Source organism: Amblyomma americanum, chromosome 10 (genome assembly GCF_052857255.1).
Source record: "Amblyomma americanum isolate KBUSLIRL-KWMA chromosome 10, ASM5285725v1, whole genome shotgun sequence".
NCBI lineage: Eukaryota > Metazoa > Arthropoda > Arachnida > Ixodida > Ixodidae > Amblyomma > Amblyomma americanum.
Window position 1 is genome coordinate 75,846,010 of NC_135506.1, and position 23,254 is coordinate 75,869,263.

A 23,254-nucleotide genomic window follows, 5' to 3' on the forward strand; every position below is an offset into this window, starting at 1 on the left:
GATAATCATGACTGTCATTTTTGGTACCATTGTGACTATCGTGAGGCTACTTTCTTAAAAAGGCAAAATACACCACTGCCATTGTAAGTGCCTATAGCACCGCTCATCTCAAAGTGGTCAGATGAGGCTTGAAGTGAGCTGATATAGCTGATATGTCACAGTGCAATGGCAGGGCGACGGAGTCATTTTGGCCATTTGTTTGTCGCAGATGGTTCCACGTTTCGATTACAATTTGGAGTTCACATGCAGCGGTTGTACCAGTCATGGCGACTCGTGGACCATATCGCATGCTTGACTCTGCGACGAAAGTCGAGATTTTGAGAGAAGTGGAAAAGGAAGGAACCACCAAGCAAGGTATCGGGCGGAAGTATGGCATTAAGCCTAACACGCATTCTAACTTCAATAAGAATAAGCACTTAATACGGGACGCTTTTGAGCACGACATGTTTAAGATGTCGCGTAAGTGAATGCGTTCAGGCTGCCATCCGGAGCTAGAGAAGGTTCTATTGGTATGTATTCGAGGAGGACGGAATAACAGCGGGGAGATTGTTGCGAAAGCCCAATCTCTCGGAGCAATGTTGGGGATCGACGACTTTGCTTCATCTGATGGATGGCTCACATGCTTGAAAGACTGCCATGATCAGGATTTCAAGAGCGTATTTGGAGAGAATGCGTCAGTATATCCTGAAACAATCTCGATGTGGAAGGACGAAAAGCTTCCGAGATTCTTGGCTGAGTACCAGCCGGAATATATCTTTAACGCAGATGAGTCTGCTCACTTTTATCGGCTTGTCCCTGAGAAGACTTACTTTCAAAACGGATTAATGCGCCGGGGGCAAACGGAGCAAGGAGAGGGTTTCAGTGCTGTTCGTGCCGCCAACATGACTGGCACAGAACTATGTCGCCTGCTCATGGTGAGGAAAGCTGCCAAGCCAAGATGTTTTAAAGGCATGAAAATGCTTCCTGTTGACTACACATCAAACAAGAAGGCGTAGATGATGTCAGAAATTTTCAGAGATTGGCTGATGAAGCTGGTTTGGAAATTTATGTCATTCATCCAGAAAGTGCTCTTTCTTGTAGACCAGTGCAGTGCGCATGATCTTAAGTCCTATCCACCTTGCATACCTTCCTGCAAATACCGCATCTGTCCTGCAGCCTATGGAACAGGGCATAATCAAGAATGTTAATGTCCTTTAAAGCAAGCACCTTGAGTGAATGATTTTGTGCATGGACAACTCCTTCCTGTGAGTCGGTAGAGTGCTCTCTACTTGTTGCCGATTTTGATACCGATGTTGGCACCGATTTTGATGTTGCTTTTGGTGACGTCCGTTTCAAAGAATTTATAGCCATGTACAATGAAGTCGAAACATGCGACGCTCTTACGGACAGTGAAATTGCACTGATTGTTCGGCCCAGCCAATCTGTTCATGACTGCGATCATGACGTGCTGCATCTGACAGCTGCAGATGCAGCTGCGGGCTTCGCTGTTGTGGAGCGTTTTCCAGCAGACAATAATCCAGCAGAACTGTTTAGGCACATTTATAGTCTTCAAAACATGCTTTCTGCTGCAGGATTCAATAAGCAGAGAAAGATGACAGACTATTTCTCGTGAACACTGGCATGGTTTCAATGCAAATAAGGATGTTTTTATGTGCTCTTGCTTAATTGGAATCTTGTTCAATTCAAAGCTTTTGCCGTCCCCGTGGACTTCGTGCTAACCGGAGTTGACTGTACCCAATTGGCTGATGCCCCTTGCGTCATCTGCTGGAAACATCTATTGAGCGCAAGCAATAGCAATCTTGTCAAAGTGCATTCGCGGGTGTGTCTCAACAATGTCAGCGCCAGCGCCAAAGTTCCGCACATCTCACAGGTACGAAAAAAAGGGGGGAAAAATCGCTTATTAGCAATCTCAAGAAGAGCGCTGTGTACATCTAGAGTACCTTGGATATGCCTTCGCCAGCATGTAACGAAGTGCCGATTGGGCTAGGCCTGATGGCAGCGCCGGCCGCAGATACGTTTTCGGACAGCGGTCGCATTGATCATGATACCCCAATGCTACGGCTTTGTGAGATGCAAGAAATGGACAAGAAAGATTGGAAGAAACTTCAGTGGATGGCATCAGCTGCAGCAACAGAGCACTAGATGGCATTCTTGATAGAACTGGAGATTTCACAAGCTTCGTGTTTGGCGACACAACATTCTCCATTGTCGCTGGCGAACGAGATGGTTAACAAGAGTTGGTAGTTGGCGAACGAGATGCTGGCATCAGTGAAATGCAAAATGTGCAACGGTGACGTGACAATTGATAAAACCGGAAAACAGTACGGCCTTGCTGCCAAACTGATCCTGACATGTACGGACTGTGGCAACATTTCGTGTTGATGAAACTTGCCATGTAAGAAGACCGACCAGACAGTGAGCCCGTTTGTGGTGAACATTCTCGCTGCGCATGCATTGCACTTAACAGGAAATCAGCATGCTGCGCTACATAAAAATCTTGGCAGAAATATGTCGAGAAGAAATTGATGTTCGCGATGGACCATGTGGCCGAACAGTTGACTTCCTACTGTGTGGGAGCAGTTTCGGAAGCTTACATGGAGTTGAATCTCGGAAATCCAGGCAACATCACTGTGTCATTCGACGGCTCACGGATGACACGTAGACACTCATCACACATTGGCAATGTGAACTGTGATTGAACTGTTCACTGGACTTGTTAACTTTGTTGTACTGTGAATTTTTGCGCTGCGTGCGAACGGGGCCCAAAAGAAGGTGACCCAACATACCCCGCCTGGAAACAGAGCCACACCTGCCAGAAAAACACAAACAAGAAGGCTGGAAAATGAAGGTTGAAGCTGCCGTGATCTTATTCCAGTGGTTCCTATAGCAGCACAACCTTCTTTATACCACAGTGCTGTCTTATGGTGGCAGTTTCATCTTCCCTGCTTTGAAAGAAGCGGAAGTGTATGGATACATTGGAGTCCAGAAGGCAGATTGCGTGAATCATGTGTAAAAATGCATGGGCTCTGCTCTGCACAACGTGGTTGCCAAGCAGAAATGTCCTGCTGGAGAATGGCTTGGCGAGAGAGGCAAGCTCACGCAAGATTTGATCTCTAAATTGAGCTTCTATAATTCATGGGTGCTAAACTCACGTATAGGTGATGTAGAGGCCACGCTCAAAGCTGTGATGGCCACCTACCATCATGTGATGTCCAACGACTCCACTCGCAGCCACACCCTCTGACCAACAGGCGGGGATTCTTGGTGCCGGCAGAATGCGGCAGAGGCCAGAGGTGAGGCTATGCCATGTCACCGGTACAATCTGCCTCTTCATGTTTGCGAGCCCTTACTTCCTATATATGAAAGGCTTTTGGACAGGAGGCTGCTTGAATTTTGCCAACGAGGCAACACCCAAAACAACGACAGTTTGTGTTCGATGATATGGGCACTTGCCCAAAATGAACAACATTCCTCTCTCTTCACTGTGTCTGTGGCTGAAGCCATGATGAAATCCAATGTGGGGAGTGAAAGGACTGCTACATGTATATTGCAAGAGCTCAGCCTAACTCCTAGCCCCAAGACAAACGCGCACGCAGGAGAAGGATAACCAAAGACGAACTGAATCTTTACAGAAATGCAAATGTGTGGAAAATCTGCAGTGCACACTGAAAAAGCACCATTTCAATGCTTCTGGTCAGACTGATTACATTCCAGGAGGCTATTAGGCATCTGCTAATGCCAGTATGTAAATAAAGGCGAAATACAGTCGACGACAGATTTTTTGGACCCCCTAGGGACCGCGAAAACGACCGAAAATTCAGGCAATCCAGAAAATCAAATTTTACCATAAAAATCACAAACTTCTTGCCAATATGCCGGAGGAAGGGGTCAGTTGTATTGCACACACAGTTGTAAAGCTCCTCATGACAAAATTTTGCTGCGCGACATATCAAAAGATGACGGGCGGCGGTCGCTTTGACAAGCTCGGCCTGGGTGTGCTGCCCTTGGCATGTCACCGATGAACGCATGGATTGGGACAAAGTCTTTAGACGGGAGAGCGAACACGCCACCACAGGAACTGCGCTGCACCCGCAGTGCGATGGTCCCGGGACAACAACGCGAAGATGGCGAAACAATAAGAACTGAGAAATGGCTGGAGCAAGTGCTCTGTCGGCGTTGGCCTTCGTCATTAAGCCTAGCGACTAGAGCCAAAATCAACATCGTATCCGGCGGTGTGCACTCTGCGGTGGCTTGCTTATAATGAGAGGCATCTTGCCTGTCATCGAAACGCCAGCTGTTTACTGTTTTACAATAGAAGACTCAGGGTTGCGGTGCGTTTTGCCGTGGATATGCTTGCCTCGCTTTGAAATGCACCACCATCTCCTCCCACGCTCGCCGTTTCCGTGAAGCCGTATGCCTCCCACGCGCTTCGCTGCTACCTCTTCTCATATTCGAGACGAAAGACTCGGCACAGATGAGTTCTGCGAGCTTTGACTGCTGTTCAACTTCGTTCGGCGGAAGTCATTCAAGAACAGTACGAATTCGAAACCACGCAAGCGCAGTGTGCTGACTAGCGCAGGAGTCCAGCATCTCAAGCTAAGAGGCTCCCTTTAAGCATGAATAACGTTTTGTTTGATCAAGCTTTCGGTCTCTCCTGCAGTTTGAATGAATGAGATTCCACTGTACACATTACCGTAAAAACCTGCATATAATACGAACCTGAATATAATGCGAGGTGAAGTTTTAGAGACGCGAAATGGAAAAAAAGTTTTACCCGCGTGTAATACGAGTGACATAAGCTCAGAGAAGCCATTTATTCAAATCGCATCCCGCACTTCAATCACTTTCATCTTCAGCAGCGCTTTCTTCAGACATTTCTTTGTCCGACAGATCATCCCAAATGTACTCATTTCCCGTGCCATCGAGGGCGTTCGAGATGCCGCACTTCTTAAAAGAACGACGTACAAGATCTGGGATGGACTCCCATGCATCCACAATACATTTTCACAGCTTTGCCGCGTTCCGCTGCACTCGAAAAGGGCTTCTTTCTGTCGTTGCCATCCACGAATGCTTCCCTCAGTGACACCAAACTGCCTCTCGGCTGCACTGTTGCCAATGTTCTCCGCAGCTAAAACCACTTCACTTGAAAGCAGCCGAGTACTGTTTTCGAGACCCTGACATCTTGCTCCCAAAAAAAAACATCCACTTCACGAAGTGGGGCTTACATGCGAGCATGTGCATTGTCAACAGGCACACGGCACACCACGACCCCCCGGCACACCCATGGATCAACAACAAAAAAACGACATCGTGATGTCGTTTGTCGAGAGTAATGTAGCCAAGCCATAGCCACGTACCAACAGCAAAGCCAAGCCGTAGCCACGCCGCAATAACGAAATCAAAACTTCGAGCAACTTCGAAAATTTTTGTTTGGATCCGCAAATAGTACGAGGCAGAAATTTAGGACGCTAATTATGGGAAATAAACCTCGTATTACATGCGGGTTTTTATGGTGTATGGCAGCTTGGTGTATGGCAGATTGGATATGGCAGCTTGGATCTCTGGATAACGGGTGGTATATAAGTGCGCATGGCTTCTTTTGTCGTCATTAAAGTTGAAAGTTGCTCTTCTTTCCTGTTGTCTCCTTTCTCCTGTGAACGTCTTTTATTAGTGCACAGCCTCCAGAAATGAATATGTACCAACTAGCCTGTCAGAAAGTCTTACTTGGATATTTCTGCCGAGTGCTAATGAGGTCCGAAAAATCGAGCAGTCAGTTGCGGTGCATCCGAAATTTTAAGTGCTCTTGTATATTGGCTCTATGGGCCATGTCACGGTGCCGCGAAAAAGTCCGAATAGTCAAGCCTGTCCCAAAAATCAGGCGTCCGAATTTTCGATTATTTTGCCAGAAATGGCACTTTGTTTTTCTCAAAATGAATTCCTAACTAGCATATCTGAGCATCTATGGCAGATAGGACCATAATTCTTTTAGCATGCAGTAGGTGTGCAGACCACGCGATGTTGGGAGCAGAATTTTTAATTAAGATTCAGAATTTTTTTTTAATTTGCTGTAATTGATTACACTTTAGGCACTATTTGTACCTTGAGTTTCAATGTCTTTTAAAACCGCCTATGATGATAAGATAAAACTGTTTCCAACAATGCATCTTCTTTTTTTTCTAGAGTGTAACCAAGCACTATTTGTGACCCTTTATGGTGTGCGTTTTCTTTTCATTGTTCCTGTTAATGGTAGGGTGTTAAACGTATTTTAAGAACTAATCTACCTATCATAAAAGCAGACATATTATTTTAATCAGCACAAGAGACTAGTCAAGGGTGTGCATTTTGATTAATTTAGGTGCAGAAACGAAAAATTTCCTTAAACGTAAAATGCGGCACCATTTAGCCTCCATTCAACTTTTCTCAGGGAAAGCTTGCTGGCTGCTGGAGTTCTGAGAAAGAAGAAAACCGTTTTTGAAAACTTTGCGGGAAGTCTGGAATTCTTAGGCATGATGTGTACTGTGAAATGCCGCTTAAAGAAACCTCAGGGTGCTTTAAGGAATTGTTTGCTTAAAGGACAGCTGGCTCACCTGAATTGAACATTGAGTGCTTTATGAACCGGAGTAAAATGTTAAGCCCCAAGCAGTTCTTCAGTGTTCTCTATTTCATTGAACTGAACCATGTGTTTGAATTTGTTTAACTAAATTTCGTTTGGATTAATGGTGCTTGACAAAGCGTATTCAAAAGCCAATTTGTTTGGGAAGTTTGTTCAAGTTATATTTTTGCAGCATTTGACGGGCAAACAACAGCAGACTCCTATGCTTCCTTTCAAGCCCACATGCTTGAGAAATCAGGGTCCTTTTCCCCAATCTGTCTTCATCTACTAGCTTATGCAGCCAGCTGTAGTTTGCATGCGTCTATTTTTTCTCCCCTCTGATAAATAGTCTGGCTACAGCAATACCTTTGTAAGGAGGGACCATGAAGTTCTTTTGTACTTTTCGTTGCGAGTCTTCATGCTATGCTTCCAGTGCTTGGTGTTATCCTTGTCATGCTGGGCATTTGTTTTTGTTTTTAATTATGCATTTTTGAAGCCAGCAGGAGGTATCAAGGGTGCCTGAAGTTTAGAGTGACCTTAAGCTTCTTGATATGCAAAGGCAGGCCGGTGGGCTGTCACATGTCTGTGTTACTGTGTAAATAGTACAAGTGGACTTTGTTGTATGGCACAGCACTTATGATGCTTTTCAGCTCAATTGCACTGTCGACTAACAGGAAGGGCTACGCAAGGTAAATTGGGAAGCGTGGATAATTGTCAGGAAGGATTAGGAGACAATGTCGTCCCGTGGGGCTCTAAACTGGGTTACCGTGCTGACAGCAAGGTTTGGTGTGTGCTCCTAGATGCTTCCAGAAGTAACTTTCTATTATTCAAATATCTCCTGTAAGTGACGTTTATTTCAGATAGTTTATCTGAGGCACTTGTTTTTATTATACTATCACAGCAATTTCACAGGACCCTGCCTTGTCCGTGCTTGTTTGGGCTAGCTACTTTCATGGTGAACCTTGTCTAAGGGCTCCATTCTGGCCCGTTACAATGACCTTGTTGCAGCATACACAACTGAGTAGACAGCGTCATGTACATAGCTTCCGTGCATATTCATGTCTTCCTTCAAGGTAGAGGAAGCCTACTTCTTAGGGGCCTCTTCCAGTGGTCGCACACATAAATTTAAAATGTTGTAAAGTCTTATGAACTTAAGCTTTTAGTTGTTATCATCAGCGATGTCGTCGTCGTCATTGGCAACAACCCAATCACATCCACTGCACTAGAAAGCCCTTTACCAACTGACCCGCAATTAGCGTTGTCCTGTTCCACCTGTGGCCGCCCTATCCTGGTCTCCTGGATAAGGTGGATAGACAGTGCTGCTGCCCCTGGCGGCATTTTCTTCCGGGTGGCATTTTCTTTTGCTTCGGATCCGCTGTGTTATATATCCTACACTCATACCTCAGCCCTTCAAGACAAAGACGAGAAAATGGCTAAAACTGAAGCAGTGCATATTTGTGTCACAAAAGTACTGCATGCTGCACTATGCGAATAACTGTGCAGCATGTCAAAATAGGGGTGAAGTGCAATCAATTATTGGTTTCTGTGCATTATCTAGTAGTGAATGGTGTATTGGTACTGTGTAACAATAAGTTCACATTAATGGCAAATCTTTGCATCGTTTGTTCACTTGAAAATACTGAAATTCTGGGCTGCTACACGTTACAGATATTTAACATAGTCTAGCAACTCTGCAATCGTGCAACCAGAATTGCATTTTGTGCTGATAAAAGGAAGGCTGCGACAAAGTTGGTCATGGATCCTTTAGTGATTTAATTGTACCATGTGGTCTTTTATGCTCATAATTCATGTGTAACCATTCTTTTCTCTCCAAGTCGTTAATTTATTTGTGAAAGATCACTTTTTCTTCTTTTCCTCAGACGGTCGGTAAAATGCAGCGCACCTTCCAGATGATGCGAGAGAAGAAGACTGCAGCGTAGAGACCGAAGCCACTCGCGCGAGTTCACACCGTGTCGTGTATGACATCATGACCGGATGGCTGCTCATTGTTTCCAGCGGGTTTCAGCCCCAAAGAGACGGGGAGCTTTTGGCCAGGCTTGAGGGGGCCTCCCATTACTTGTCCACGATGCAGCAGGCCAAACAGGCTCTCCCCATATTCCCGCAGAGGTGAGAAACCTGGCGCTTGGTGGCGGTTATCAGTTGCGCCCTTATTTGTGCCGCATGAAAGGACATTGAGGACAGATTGAAGTACATTAAACTTGCGGTAATTCGAACTTTCGGTGAATTCAGATAACTTTGGAAGTTTTGGTTGACTGGCTATATTTTCAATGCATTTTAAAGCCACTTAATTCGTACTGCACATTCTTTTAAATTTGCTGAATTCAAACTTCTTGGCTTGTTCCAACTCTCCCAGCACGCGAAAAAGCAATGGCCGAGGTCAGGTACATTAGGTCTGAGTTATTCCACGCCAAAAGTTCCAGACATTGCACTTGACCATCTTTCAATTTGTTCAAAAAAATTGATGGAGACTTATCCTAATGTGTGTAATCAAAGCCTAAAATATTTTTGCCGGAAAAAAATTATTCATGAGGTGAGGGCAGTTTGAATATTTAGAAAAGGCGAGCAACCAGGCACTGCTAAATAATTATTAAAAAATTCAAATTTTAGAGAATGCTTCACAATTTTTTTTATTGATATTTGCACAATTCTGGTTTTCGATAAAATTCAAATTATGCAGCTTTATATGGCAGAAATATATTAAAAAAATCGAAAAGATGCATGAAAATCTTCCATTTCTGTCGTTTTTTTATTTATCAACTTGCTCATGGAAATTCGGAAATAGCCGTTTAGATTGTCTAGATGTCTAGTACCTAAACAAATGTTGCAGGTGATAGAACTGCGTACATCGAAAGTAAAAAATACTGAAGTTGAAAAAGTGTTTTGAGCCAAAAACGCTCGTTAATTTCACCGTGAGGTGGCCCAAGTAAAAATATAAGCAATAGCGGGTTACGTATAACAGTTTATTGGGTTTCATTTCTGAAATTTTTGTAGAGTTAATTTTTGTTTGAAGCGAAAAAAGAATTTTTGAAGTTGAGCTCTCGTGCCACAAGTTGCGTCGTCTCGTAACTCCTCTTAAAGGAGTGTAGACACCTAATTTTGTTAGCATATTTCCTTCTCTGCAATGATGCAGAAGACACTACTATGCATGAATCACCATGTGGCAGTCATCTACGACCACTAAATAATTTATAATCGAATTTTTTCTGTCGAGCTGTTTCGGTATCTGTTTCAACAACCGAACGATGGCTGTGACGTCAGAGTACTTTTGTGTCATGTGAGGCATGGAAAACATCCATATAATCGCTGCTTTATTGTTTTAATTTACTGCTGTGTTGATGCCAGCCTTCCTCAAGATCCGGAATGACAATGAATGTGGAAACAGGGATTATATGGGCGTTTCCCATCTCTCACGTGACCTTTAAGTACACTTTGACGCCACAGTGCTCATTCAGCTGTTGAAACCAAAATGGAAACAGCACGAGAAAGCCAAAAAAAGCACAGAAGTGCCTTCAAAAAATGTTTTTGTGAGCGGAGGTAGCAAAAAACTGGCTGATACCCTTGGAAAATACCAGTTTTCTCAAATTTTTTCTTGACCCTGACTGCCCTGTTTGCAGAAAGCATAGCATGAAAATAGCTTCTTTGGATTTTCATGTAGTATGTTGCATTGTGTTCCTTGTTAAATTTTTTATACTGACCTGAAAGACGCGGGTTTGATCCCGGCTGCGGCGGACGAATTTCGATGGAGGCGAAATTGAAGAGGGCTGTGTACTGTTCGAAGTCGGTGCATGTTAAAGAACCCCAGGTGGTCGAAAGTTCCGGAGCCCTTCACTACGGCATCCCTCAAAGCCTGAAGCACTTTGGGACGTTAAACTCCCAAAAGCCATAAAACAGTGACATTCCTACATTTATAAATTACTCCATTTTTTCACTCTGCCACTCTTTTGGCATGGTGATAATGAGTGCATTATGGAAGCAGGGATAGAACTTTTCGTGTAGAAAAAATCAGCCTACTGAAGCTATTTGGAGAGTGTCACTGTATAACATATCTTTGTGTAACACTTGAGGGTGACTGCAGGCTCCTACCATGTTTCGTTGTCATGCCAGGCTTACTGCAAGTTTGGCATCTCAATGAAGCACATAAAAATTTATATTGTCAAAAGTACTGATGATATATGAGGGAAAATTTGTATTTATTCATTTAGTGCACTTTCCAAAAAGCATGCCAGATTTCACTGCTCTTGGTCGAAAAGTAAAAACTTAAGTCCCGAAACCTGCCTCCCCTCTTACATCAGAGTTGTTTGCTTCTGCTTCTGAATGTTTCAGTGCAGATCGTAAATGTTCATGGCACAATCTGTGTAATCATTTCAAAAGCACTACAAGTTTGAGACACTCACAATGAGGCAGACATGGGTTAGACTTCTAACTCATTTATTCAGTAAAACCCACACGTAAAACCGCATGTAGGTTTTTTCGAGCGTTCATCCTGATGATGGTAGCACCAGATTTTGTTCTGGTATTTTTTTTATAATACTGTGTGCTAACATGAAAGAAGGTTCAAGAGTTGCTGGTACCGTTGTGTTCTTTGTATCGTTGCCAATGGCTGTGGCTAAACCGTGGGCATAGCGTTGGGAATCGGCCTCGCTTGAAGAGGGAGGGAGTGGTCGTGAAGTTGGTAATGGTACACGTAATGGTACAGGCGTTGCTGATAATTGCCACTATATTGGGAATGTTACATTCCGGAATTTAACATTCATGCTTGTACTGCAGGCAGAACGTTGTTCACATGGAGCGCTATCGAGTGGTCGTGGTCTATGGCGAGACCGGCTCGGGAAAGATGATGCAAGGGCCCCAGTTCATCATTGAGGAGTTCATCTGCAGAGGTGAGGGCTCTGCCTGCAACGTAGTCATCACCCAGCCGCGGAGGACGGCAGCCATCAGCATAGCAAAGCAGGTGGCACAGGAGCGAGGCGAAGAGGTTGGTGGTTTTTCGTTTACTGGCATCGTACAATGCTGTCATAGTGCAAGACAAAGACGACAGACTGGAAGACTGGATGAGTGCTCGTCCAGTCTTCTAGTGCATCGTCTTTGTTGTCTTGCGCTATTATGTATATGCATAAGCAACTAGCCTAACACTCCATTATTTTAAGGTACTCTGCTGATAGGTGCCGACACAGAAATTTTCAAAAGCGAGTTTGACGGAATCTAAGCGAGCTTTTGAGGCAAACTTTAGTTCTGTTCATTTTTGGGGTGCTATCAGGGCTGCACTGGAAAAGGGCCTGAGGTGTGGCCCTGCAGAAGTGACATCAACTTGCTGGCCTCGGCTGTGGAATTTTGGGGCCTTAACCAGGGGTCCTCAAACTGGGTTTCAGGGAACCGATTTGTTCTTTGCTTTTTGTGTTGCCGAAGAACCTAAGTCCTTGCATGTTTCAATCCACCACCCCTCTTTTTTAGCTTGTGCTTAGCTTATGATGGCCTTGATTGCTTATGTACTGTAAAACCCAACAAACTCAAACCCTTTTATTTAGCTGCTTTGTCTTGCATCTTTTCATGCTGCAATTCATTATCCTGGTAAGTGTGTCCACATATGTGGATGCAATCTGAACACTGTCAAATCTTGCCTATGCAGTATAAGCTCATTACTGCATTTACATGATTGTATGTCAATTCGAATATAAGTCGACCCCTCCCCCATGTCACATCATGAAAAAAAATGTGTGCCGATGGCCACATTCCAGAACACAAATGTATTTGTCACTGGACTACTCGTTCACACTTGCGCCATCGTCCTCACTAGTGCTGCCATTGTCATTGCTGCTGCGGTCCCACACCACGTCGTTCTACCATCGTCGTCCCGTGTGAAAACCCGCGCTTCACAAACAACTGCGCAACAACATCACAGGGAACAGCTGAAAATTTTGACTCGCTGCAGCCACACCTGCATCACCCTTCCCAAAACTTGTGGCCTGACATGCAGTTCGTTTCTTCGGCGCAAAGAATGACAGCCATCTTGAACATGGCCATGGACAAGTGCTGGACGCTTCCTGGATGTGCACCACTAACGACTATTGACGAAGAGCAACAGTAAAAACTAGTAAAACGTGACTGCCAGTCAAGTCAAATGCATCAAACACAGCCAGCCCTACCGACCCATGGTGTCACCAACTCCTCTGTCTCTTCCACTCTTCACCCCACTCGTAACAGCGTCGTGCGAGCCGCGGCAGAGCTAGTAGTGGCGACTGCGATTGTGAGATGGTTCTCCATGTTTATGAATTCGAGTAACGGGGGTTTACTTCAACATTTCGTAGGTGATTTCACCTAAATTTATTTCTTATCTTCATTTTCTTTTCGCATTGCACTTTCGAGTCTGTGCGAAAACGTCAAGTAGTGAAAAACTGCCAGTGTAACGAAAAATTGCAGACTTTTCTCAATTTCATTGTATAACACGTACTGGCACCGCTTAAAATCTTTTGGCGGGGCTAAATTATGCAATAACATTTCATATAAGCTGAAAAGAACATCCAATTTTGTGTCCTCACTAAAAGGATATGCGAACATTTTGTTCCATTTCTACAAATTTGTGTGTGTCGCTAAAAAAAATTTTTTTAGTAGTGGATCAGATTTTTAGTTGGCTTGTGCAAATAGTGCTTTTTTCGTTCGAAGTAAATTCGAAGCAAATATTAACTATTCTCTAATAATTTCGAAGCGAATACGAAAAAAAGGCCGAGGGCTAAGGTCTGGGATTTATTCAAGGAAAGTAAACAACTTGATTATTTACGAAAGTCTACAAATTTTCGTGCAAAAACACTGGCTGTTCCGCATGCTGGTGTTTGAGGTGCTCCCTTCTGCAGCTTACAATGGCTCCTGCAGTCAAAAAAAGTGTTTCACTTCTTGTCTGGGTCGCTGGTATCGGAAGGTACCTACGGGCAGCTGCAACCAGGGTTGGGTAAAGTTGGCTGCCCTTGCTTTTCCACCACACAAGGGGGTCTTGGAACCGGGAAAGAAGGAGGCCTTCAAATACCCAGCAACCTCATCCGAGATTGTACGGCTTGACTGATGATGTGCACGTAAGCTGAAGTGTGTAAAAGCACTCCACATAGATTACCGTGATTGGTCTGCAGAGCAGGTGCTGTACCATGTTGATCAACTGGCACAGTCTCTTCTGCTGCCGTTGTGAGTAGAGTGAACGCCCATTACTTTGCGGGTCATTCAGCATAACAGACATCTTTGTATCTAGGATTGACCAACATTGACGATGCATGAAGGCATGACATCTTGATATCAGGTAACCTCGTCTTGATGCTACGCAAAGGCTTGAGGCAAGCAATGCTGCCTCACCACCTTCGGAAACATGTTCAGCTAGAACCACCTTGGTACACTGCAACATGGGAATGACTTGTGACAGCGTGTGATATCTGACCCCTGACAGTTCAGTTGTGGCATGGTCAAGTGGCTTCAAGATGTGCACTGCTGCATTCATTAGCTTCCACTCACTTGCGTTCAAGTTTGGAACTGCATCAGATTCTGAAAGTTCTACAGTGATGACTGTACAGAGATTCACGAGTCTGGCCATCATGGCATGCTCACTGTTCCATCGTGTCGGGACGTCTTGTATAACCTCGAGAGGGTCCAGCTGCATGTTTCTCTGAATTTCCTGAAGCCGTCCTCGGACCTTGGGACTTCGTTTGTATCTAGCCACAATTACTCTGGCCTTAGCACAGAACTGCAAAAACCCCGACACTTCTCTTTTGGCATCACTGACACACATCTGAAGGGTGTGTCCGAAACACTGCACACCACTCCAGGATGGCCGCGCTACTGCAGAAGTAAAGTTCCTTTCATTATCTGTAACGACGAAGATTGGCACAATATCGTGGGCCGGAAGTTCCGACTCCTCGATGACACCTGTGCTAAATAGCTCCAGGTTTTCTGCAGTGTGAGAGTTCGTCATCTCTATGCAAGCCAATGCATGCACGTGTTGCATGAAGTCCCTGTCCATGACGTGACAAGTTACACAAACATAGCTGTCATTTGCCCACGATGTCCAGCCATCAGCTGTGATTGAAAGTGTCTCCACTCCGCTTACAAAAATGTCCCCGAGCTTCTTTTTCACCTTCTCTTTGCTTGATGCGTAGAAGTCCGGATTAATCGCTCTCGAGAACATTGTCTGAGATGGCACGCCATAATCCGGCATTGCGAACTTCATCATGTCGAGGAAACCCAGTTCTTCGACAATGTTGTAGGGGTGCATACCATGAGCTACGAAGCGAGCGATCATTTTCGTCATCTGTTGGGCTTTTGGGGCCAACGCCTTCATTTTCGGCTTGAAACAGCTGGCTGTGGATGGTTGTTGACCACTTGCCTTGCTTGCCCCCTTGAGCTTGGAAGGCCTTCGTGTGCATCCCACTTCTCTTGGTAGTCCTTGTGCAAGTCCGGGTTCCTCTTTAAATGCGTTGCTAGGGTTGTTGTCATACTTGTCGTGGTCTTCAGGACTGCCTTGCATTTAAAACATAGAGCTTCGGTTCCCGGTGGAATCTTTACAAAAAGGTCCAAATCGGATTGCTGGCCGCATGCAAGTCCAACATGGTGCTTTCTGAAGTGGTCCAATGCCGCCGCGGCAGAGACAGAGTCGCCCACTAAATGTAATCGACCACACCACCACATGCCGCCACACTGACAAGATGCGTTTTTGGTATGCCTTTCTTCTGAGCTTTGCTGGCTTGGTTTGGATTGGATTGGATTGGGAAAAGTATTACTGTATTAAAAACCGAAACTTCCGAAAATGCCTTCTCCCTGCCGCATGCGGCTATTTGTTTGAGACGAATAGTTCGAAATTTCTGAATAACAAAAGTCGAATCGAAGCGAATATCGAATATCGCATTATTCGTTAAACTATCCGAAAATATTGAATATTCGCACAAGCCTAATTTTTAGTAATGAAACAGAATTTTTGTGACATCAGGCACATTAAGGAACCTCAGGTGGTCTAAGTTAATTCGGAGCCTTCCACTTCGGTATCCCTCACAGCTTAGGTGTCATCATGACATTAAACCCCACATCTTATCATTTTTTTGCTTATCCAAATGTTTAGTAAAAGTGTGAAAGTTATGCACTGGATCTGTCACCAGCCGTGACAGCCCGGCTTTGGATCAAGATAATTATTCAACATTTTGTGTGCAGTTTATGTCAAATAAAATTTTTATTTATTGAAGCTGTTTGTGAAATCGGCAATGGCGACTTTGTCTCCTGACTTCATGGTGTCACATATCCTTCAAGTGCTCCTCTGCGGTAGCTCAGTGGTTATGGCGCTCGGCTGTTGACCTGAAACGTGCGGGTGTGAAGGCAGCCGCGGTGGCCGCATTTCGATGGAGGCAAAATTCTAGAGGCCCGTGTACTGTGCTATATCAGTGCGCGTTAAAGAATCCCAGGTGGCCGAAATTGTATTCCAGAGCCCTCAACCATGGCGTCCCTCATAGCCTGAGTCACTTTGGGACGTTAAACCCAGTAAAGCCATCCCCTACAAGTACAGTGCGTTTATTGCCTTGCAGCTGGGCGAGACGGTGGGCTTCCAAGTGTGGATTTCCAAACAGCTGTTGTTGAGCCATGGGGGCTTGCTCTTCTGCACTGTGGGCATCCTCCTGGAGCTCCTCAAGGGCAGTCCAAAGCTGCGTGGCATCTCGCACGTCATTGTGGATGAGGTGCATGAAAGGGACGTCTGCACCGACTTCCTGCTGGTGCTCCTCCAGGGTGTGCTGAAACTGAACCGCAACCTTAGGGTGGGTGTCTCTTCACTCGTTTATTCCCTACAGCCTGAGTACTGTCAAGCCCTTGTGTGTGGGGTCCGATCTCCACAGATGTGGATGCACTTAAGTGGGCCTCTTCAGTTATCCACCTCTGGCTGCCCACAGGCTGCCTGCAGGCTGTCAGAGTGCGCAGCCAGGCGCTTGATTTTCTTGGGCTGCTCCGTGCACTTCTGATGGCTGCCCAGAACGCGTTTGTTTTATTGCGAAGCAATACTACTTCAGGTCGCACTTCAGCCCGTTCCGTGGCGAGGCGTTGGTAGGCACCATTGACCTTTAGCGTGACCTCGCTGCGTGACGTCATACCACGTGACCTAGAGTGATGTCACACCAGCTGTGTAAAAACGGGGCCCCATCTCGCGCCGTCGCGAGGCGAGGCGGTAGCCACCAACGGCGGCCTAACTCCCGCTCCTCTCACCAGGGGCGCTACGGTCAGAGTGACGTCACACCAGCTGTATAAAACAGCTCCGCTCCTCTCGCCAAGGCAGTCATACAGCCAGATGTTACGATGGTGCCTACGAACAAGGCAGCTCGGCAGAATGCAAAAAGGAAGCATCAGCAAGCTACGGAGACAGAAGAAGAACGAGAACGACTTACTAAGCGGCGTGCCCGGTATGCAGCTCGGCGACAACGTGCAACCTCCTCTGTGGAAACAGCAGAAGCAAAGGAAAAAAATATGAGTTTGCCCGACAGTGAGTCTCCTTCTACTAGTTCAGAACGCTGGAACGCGACTAAACGGCAGAGGCGTGTCCAAGAAACCCCGGAACAGCGGCAGCAGCGGCTCGAGAAGGAACGTGCATTTCGAGAGAAGGAAAATGAAAAGCGAAGAAAACAGTGTGCAGAAGAAACACCCCAGCAGAGACAAGAGCATTCGAAGAAAAGACGAGAAATCTCTCACCAAGGCTGGCCCGACTCAACCCGAAGGACACATTGCAGTAGAATGACATGAAGAACATGCGAGAAGAGTAAAGGAGTTTGAGACGGCAATGCGTGATTTCAACAGACGCTTTACTAACAACCCGTTCGGCTATGCGTGTACAGTGTGTGACCGGTTGTGGCATAGGGACAAACTTGCGCCGATCCGTCAAAGACGCCGCCAAACCCCATAAAGCAGTCTACTCGAACCATGTTCAACAAAAACAATAAAAACGTGTTTTGCTACCTGGATGAGGTCTCTATAGGCGACGCGTACGAGCGCGTACCGCGCTACAAGAATGACATTGTAAGATGCAAGATGGGTCTACCGCCGGACCCCGGGGCAACCAGCGACACGCCGGACACGCAGATGCACAAGTGGGGCAAACTTAAGATGACCGACGAACGATGGGGGTGTTATGCAGACAACTTGGCCATCTACAACGTGGCCGAAACATACAAGCTACCGCTAATGCATCGTGAAGACGACGAGGAGACGTACAACAAACTGTATTGCATTTTAGATGCTAACAATAACCCCAACATTTATTACGGCGTAACGCTACCGTACTTTAACGAACGCTACTGCAAGCACCGAGTGGGCATATCTTATGATGCGGAGAAAATGGAGTGGTACCGCACTGTCGGCCAATCGATACTGGAAGATTTTGTAATGGGCACGCAAATCGATACTGGAAGATTTTGTAATGGGCACGCTGGTGAGGGAAATGTTTGTCGGCATACACGGATTTGACGGATGACTTCCTCTTAGATGATTCACTGTAAGCCGTAACACTAGCATAACCCAAGACTACCACGAGCCATACTACCAGCTGATCCGAGAATAACACACTATTGCTTCGCAATCACCAGGCTTAACCAAGCTAAGCCACGGCCATTTTTTTTCTGGGTTTTGGGCTGCCAGCGGGCAGCCACACTCGCCAGGACGACTTTGTGCTGGCAGCGCTTCGGCAACTAGCAGATTACGGAGACGTGGTATGTTAGCGGTAAGTGTGCGTGGCCATATTTATTTGGACTAGAAAGACTGCGGTTCTTTGTGTGATGTTTTGCAGAGTGCAGGCGCTTGTTTTGGCTGGAACACGGTGCAATATCGTTTGTGTCGGGTTCAGTGGCAACTTTTGCAGTAGTTCTCACTGTTAATCTAGTGGTTTTGCATACATGTGGGACTTTACACATAAACGAGGTCACTAAGTCTACAAAGGAAGCTCATCCTCTCCAACCTCACCTCCTGTCCGGCTTCTCCCTTCACATTTGTGGGCAGGTTGTGTCACTGGCTTTTCTTCCTTCTTTTTTTTTTTGCTGCCTTGAAAAACAGTGGTTTGAAAAACAGTGTCTGTCTCCAAGGAAGTTTGAAGCAAAATGGAAACTATTTCCCTAAGCGTTATTCTTGTCAATTTCTGTTCGCTTTCACTGAGAATAAATTTCTGTGGCATGTGAAAACCTTGCAGCACTCGGAGACATAATATTTTGGATCCATTTTGCGAGTATAAAGCAACTAGGTTCAAACTGGATGCCCAGCCGGTCAGAAAGACAGTGCCCAATCTGGATTACTGCGGCCAAAAATCACCACTACGTTGTGACACCATTGGCTCGATATGTGCACATCTGATCTCTTTGGGCATTCATGCGTCACAGTGTCTTTTACTTTGCTAACAGAGGATGAAGACCTCTTGCTTGATTTACGTTGCAGGGCACCGTTAAATCTGGAAAACTTTTCCTAGAAGCATCTCTAGCCAGGTGTACCAGTTGAATGCGGAAAATCGTTTTTAAAAGGGGCACCTCTCTTAGACACATTTTTCTTTTAATTTATGGACAGATTTACACCAAATTTTTACTGTCCGTGCATTTTCATGTGCTGATTCCGAAATTGCAATTGTTTTTCTCCTGCAGCAGTCACTTGTACATAGATCAAGGAAAGCATGTCTTTCTTTGGTGGAAGCATGGTTAACAAACATGAGATTTTACGAAGAACATTTCTATTTATAAATAATCTAAGGTCATTAGGAGTGCTGTAAGGCATATTTAAGCGTCCTAGGATGATTTGGAAGAGTTTCAACTGGTCAAACTTGAAGAAAGCTCGTTTTGGGGGCTGGTGAAAATTATATATTTTGAGCATTTTCTTGATGATCTAGTGGTCTAAAGTTAGTATTACTGCAGAGCATGTGCATTTATCTTTCTTTCACAAATTGAATTATAGTAATAGCTGTTATAGAACTGGAGATATTGCTCCTCTAATATTCTGATTGTGTCAGAAAGGCAGTTGTGAGAAATTGGGGAAAGACATTTTTGGCATAATTTTGTGCCACCAAGGCCAACTAAAAATCACTGAAGCGAGCTCTGGCTATTTCTGGGGTGGGCGTACCACCATTTCTCCTCAACATAATAGCACTTGCAACAAGGAAATTGCCGGAGAAGAAATGGCATGATCTGGAGGCTGGTACCAGAGATGAATGCCTTTGCATCATGACTTCCCAGAAGTTGTTGCCAAAGTAGAGGTGTGCATGTGTGTATCTCACAACAATGCTGTGATTGCAATCGACCCATAAGTAATTAATTGTGCTCTTCGCTTGTCTTGCACCTCAAAAGATTGAGAACAAAGTTTATTTCGTCAAGCTTTGAGATTCCGCACGTTGCGGGACGCCGGTTTGTGACCGCCGCTGCCGTCACACCATTAGGTTTGCTGTAAGGCTCGATCTATCGTGCCCTTGCTGGCTATCAACGAAAGCTGCTTAGGTATCACTTCCTCATCTGCACACTCACGGTTATGCTGCCTGTATGCAGCAGGAATCTCTTGAGAGAATCTGTGCTCACTCCTCGCTGTAGTGCTGAGCGCTGAGCTGGTTGCTGATCGTAGATAACAGGTTGCGATGATGCAGTGTACCCTGCAGCTTCAGATCTCTATCTTTTGCTCCCTCTTAGGCTGAAGATGTTGCACATCTCGAAATGTGTATTCCTCATTTTGCACTGAGAAACCTAGCTCGGCCGTGACAGTGGAACAGCGCAGTGTGACCAACTCGCACTGGGTTGCAAGCGGTTGAAGCCGCCAGCCAACTAAAAGTCGCCATTTTGTTCACGTGATTTTGGAGACCAATAGCAGTACGTGTATTGCACAGTTTTTTACCTTTGCTTACCGCTTCCATTGTTTGCTTATTGTCGCCAACCGAAACATGGGAATAACCTGAATCACGGCCTTTCAAACGAAGCCAAAATGTTGCGAGCACAGCGCATATTTCTCTAACTGCTGGGAGTCAATGTTTAGTGCGATTTGACCTCAATTAAAGTGCACGGATTCACATATCTTGAATTCTACAACGCACGAATTAGGTAGTGTGTTGTAAGGAAAATTTGTAGATAGCTGTGAAAAGATCTCAGGATAGCGAAAACTAAATATAAAAAATTTGATTTTTTTATTCTAATTTTCGGCTGTGAAGAGCCATGTCTCCCCTTAAGACGGACGGCCCTTTGTTTTATGGTAGCTCTGGCACGGCTGCAGTGAATGCACCTGCCTGCTTGTTCTGCACAAGCATGTGTGCTTAAAATGCCTAATATGTAGTGGTCTTTTTACTGAGAGATAAGGCATAGGTAATCGTTCGAGAGGCTAGGAATTCTTAGTGCACAATCTTGGTATGCTCTCTCGAAAAATTTGAAAATTTTCTCCCACCCAATAATTAATGCCTAAGCGGTTATTTCTAGACATGAGCAAATATTCAGTAATTTCAAATGTTCAATCAAATAGTAAAGTATTCGATATTTGATTTGATCCGAATGTTGGTATTTGAATTCTTCAAGTATTTATTGCTTGCGAGTATTGTTTCTGGAATCCTTGCTTGGTGTGGTTTCAGTTCATCATGCTTCCTCTGGGATAGCATCGTGCGTGTTGCCATAGCCCAACTCCATGAACACTTCCTAAGGATGTGCACAGCATACCTGCACGCCTGCATGTGTGTTAGAGCCAGTCTGCGCATGTACACAGTGCCCAGAGCTGTACCTGCCAGGTGTCTGAGCCTGCGCTACCCTCGGTGCGGACATGCTGGAACCGGCACGGCACCGTCCACCAGAGGATGCACGGCTCTCTTGTCCTCTGCGGGACGAGCCTGGGCTGACTGCGGCTGTCGCAGCTGTTGTCAGCGTGAAATTCGCTAAACAAGCGGTACAGTGCACCCATCTCAGTAAGCTAGCACATGGAGATGGGTCTCCCTCCGGTGCCTTACACGGGGCAGTGATTGATGTGCGATGCGTACGGTCCCGCATTTAAAGAACATGACGCCACAACGTGAAAGGCACGGTATCCCAATGAACACAAAGGGTGACGTTTTGACTTTTGGATAGACTTGGACTTGGCTTCCATGGTACTCATGTTGCCAACAGACGTAATACCCCAAAACTGTGGAATCCGAAACCTAGTTGCGATTGCTTCACAATGGCTGCTCCGCAACACTGCTTTAGGGCAGTCAAATCACGGTGTTTGGTTTCAACATGAGGGTGAACTTTAAGGGACAGAAAATCTTGGAAAAAAAACTTTCATTACATTTGAGTAAATGTGGTGTTTGCACTGGCCTAGTTAATTCTGACAGATTGTCTGATCTTCCACAGTGTATGCAGAAAGTCACCAGCTAATCAATAAATCAGTGAGCAGTAACAGCTGCCCTGTGTCTTATTTCAGTCACTGACAGATTTTTTTGGACTCTCTAGACACAGCTGAAATCGAAAGATTAAATTCATGCAAAAAAAAGCCGCAATTCACCTTTCAGTTGTGAAGCACCTGTGGAGAAAGGGATTGATAGTGTTCTGCACATTCTGAATTTTTTGTACTGCTTTAACTTAAGGGGTTATGAGGGTCTTAAATTTTTTTTATTTGTTAACATACTTTGGGGAAACTTAACTTTCAGGTATATCATAGGATGCTTTTTTGGATATTCATTAAGATTTCAAATATTTGACCTGGAAGGAAATATGCATTTGGCAAATTAACATATACTAATTAGGGTCTTAGACCTCCTCATCCAGGCATGTCACACGAAAACAGACAACTGACGGCGACTGCTTTCATTAACTTTGTGTTCAGTGGCTGCTCTGCCACTGATGAGACAAGGTTCAGATGCAAAAGCAAACATGCTGTAGCGTGCAGTGCACTGTGCCTACTGTATGGAGGTCCGGAAACTAAGAGAAACATTTAAAAAAAATGACGGTCGATTTAGCATGGCTAGTCCAAATTTGAATTAGGTGCGCTAGCATTTCTGTTTCGGTTTGAGGCTTGGTAATTCTGTGCCAGATAATTCTATCCCAGATAATTCTAGGTATTGGGGCCGCATAATTTCTGTTGTAAATTTTACCAAATAATTAGGTCTGGTGGACTGCATCAACATGGTTATTTCGAAGATCTGGGGTGCAGGCACAGAGTATGGGCAAAGTTAATTCACTTGTGTGCTTCTTCTGCGTCGTTTTTGTGGCGGCCGCTTCAATCCTACGCAATACTTCTCTGTTGGAACCTAGAAATTGCATTTTTAAGCTACTAGCGACAGGGAAAAGGCAGATGACTGCACGTAGTACAGCATTGCCAAGGTGGCGTTTGTCGTGGCATAGTTTTGTTTTCGCGCCTTCATTAGTTTGTGCTCGTGTCTCAATAGTGATGAAGCTGCACCAGCAGTCAAGACAAGCTTCACGCTGACTGTAAGTGTGCTCGGCATTGACATAGATGCAACATGCTGCAGGTCACCGAACACGGTGACGGCCAACCTGCTATTGAGTATAGAGTACCTCTTTGGCTCCATTGCCATTCTGTGCGCCCCGATAGTTGGCTGTCAGAATGCTGGCACGGGATGAACCACTACCTTGAAATGACATTCGTGACGTAGCATGTGGGAAAGCTGCCACAGTTACGATGTAAGAGCCAAGTTTCTGTTGCACG

General features: G+C 45.2%; 1 protein-coding gene across 1 annotated transcript; it reads left to right on the plus strand.

Annotated features, from left to right (window-relative positions):
• The first annotated feature begins 249 nt into the window (after positions 1–249).
• LOC144108421 (uncharacterized) lies at positions 250–23,169 on the plus strand. The gene is made up of 6 exons (XM_077641663.1): positions 250–354; positions 8,473–8,719; positions 11,381–11,588; positions 16,159–16,386; positions 17,474–17,835; positions 22,974–23,169. Exons 2-6 carry the CDS (start codon positions 8,580–8,582, stop codon positions 23,167–23,169), a joined length of 1,134 nt encoding a protein of 377 aa, XP_077497789.1. The 5' UTR covers positions 250–354; positions 8,473–8,579.
• Positions 23,170–23,254: the final 85 nt, after the last annotated feature.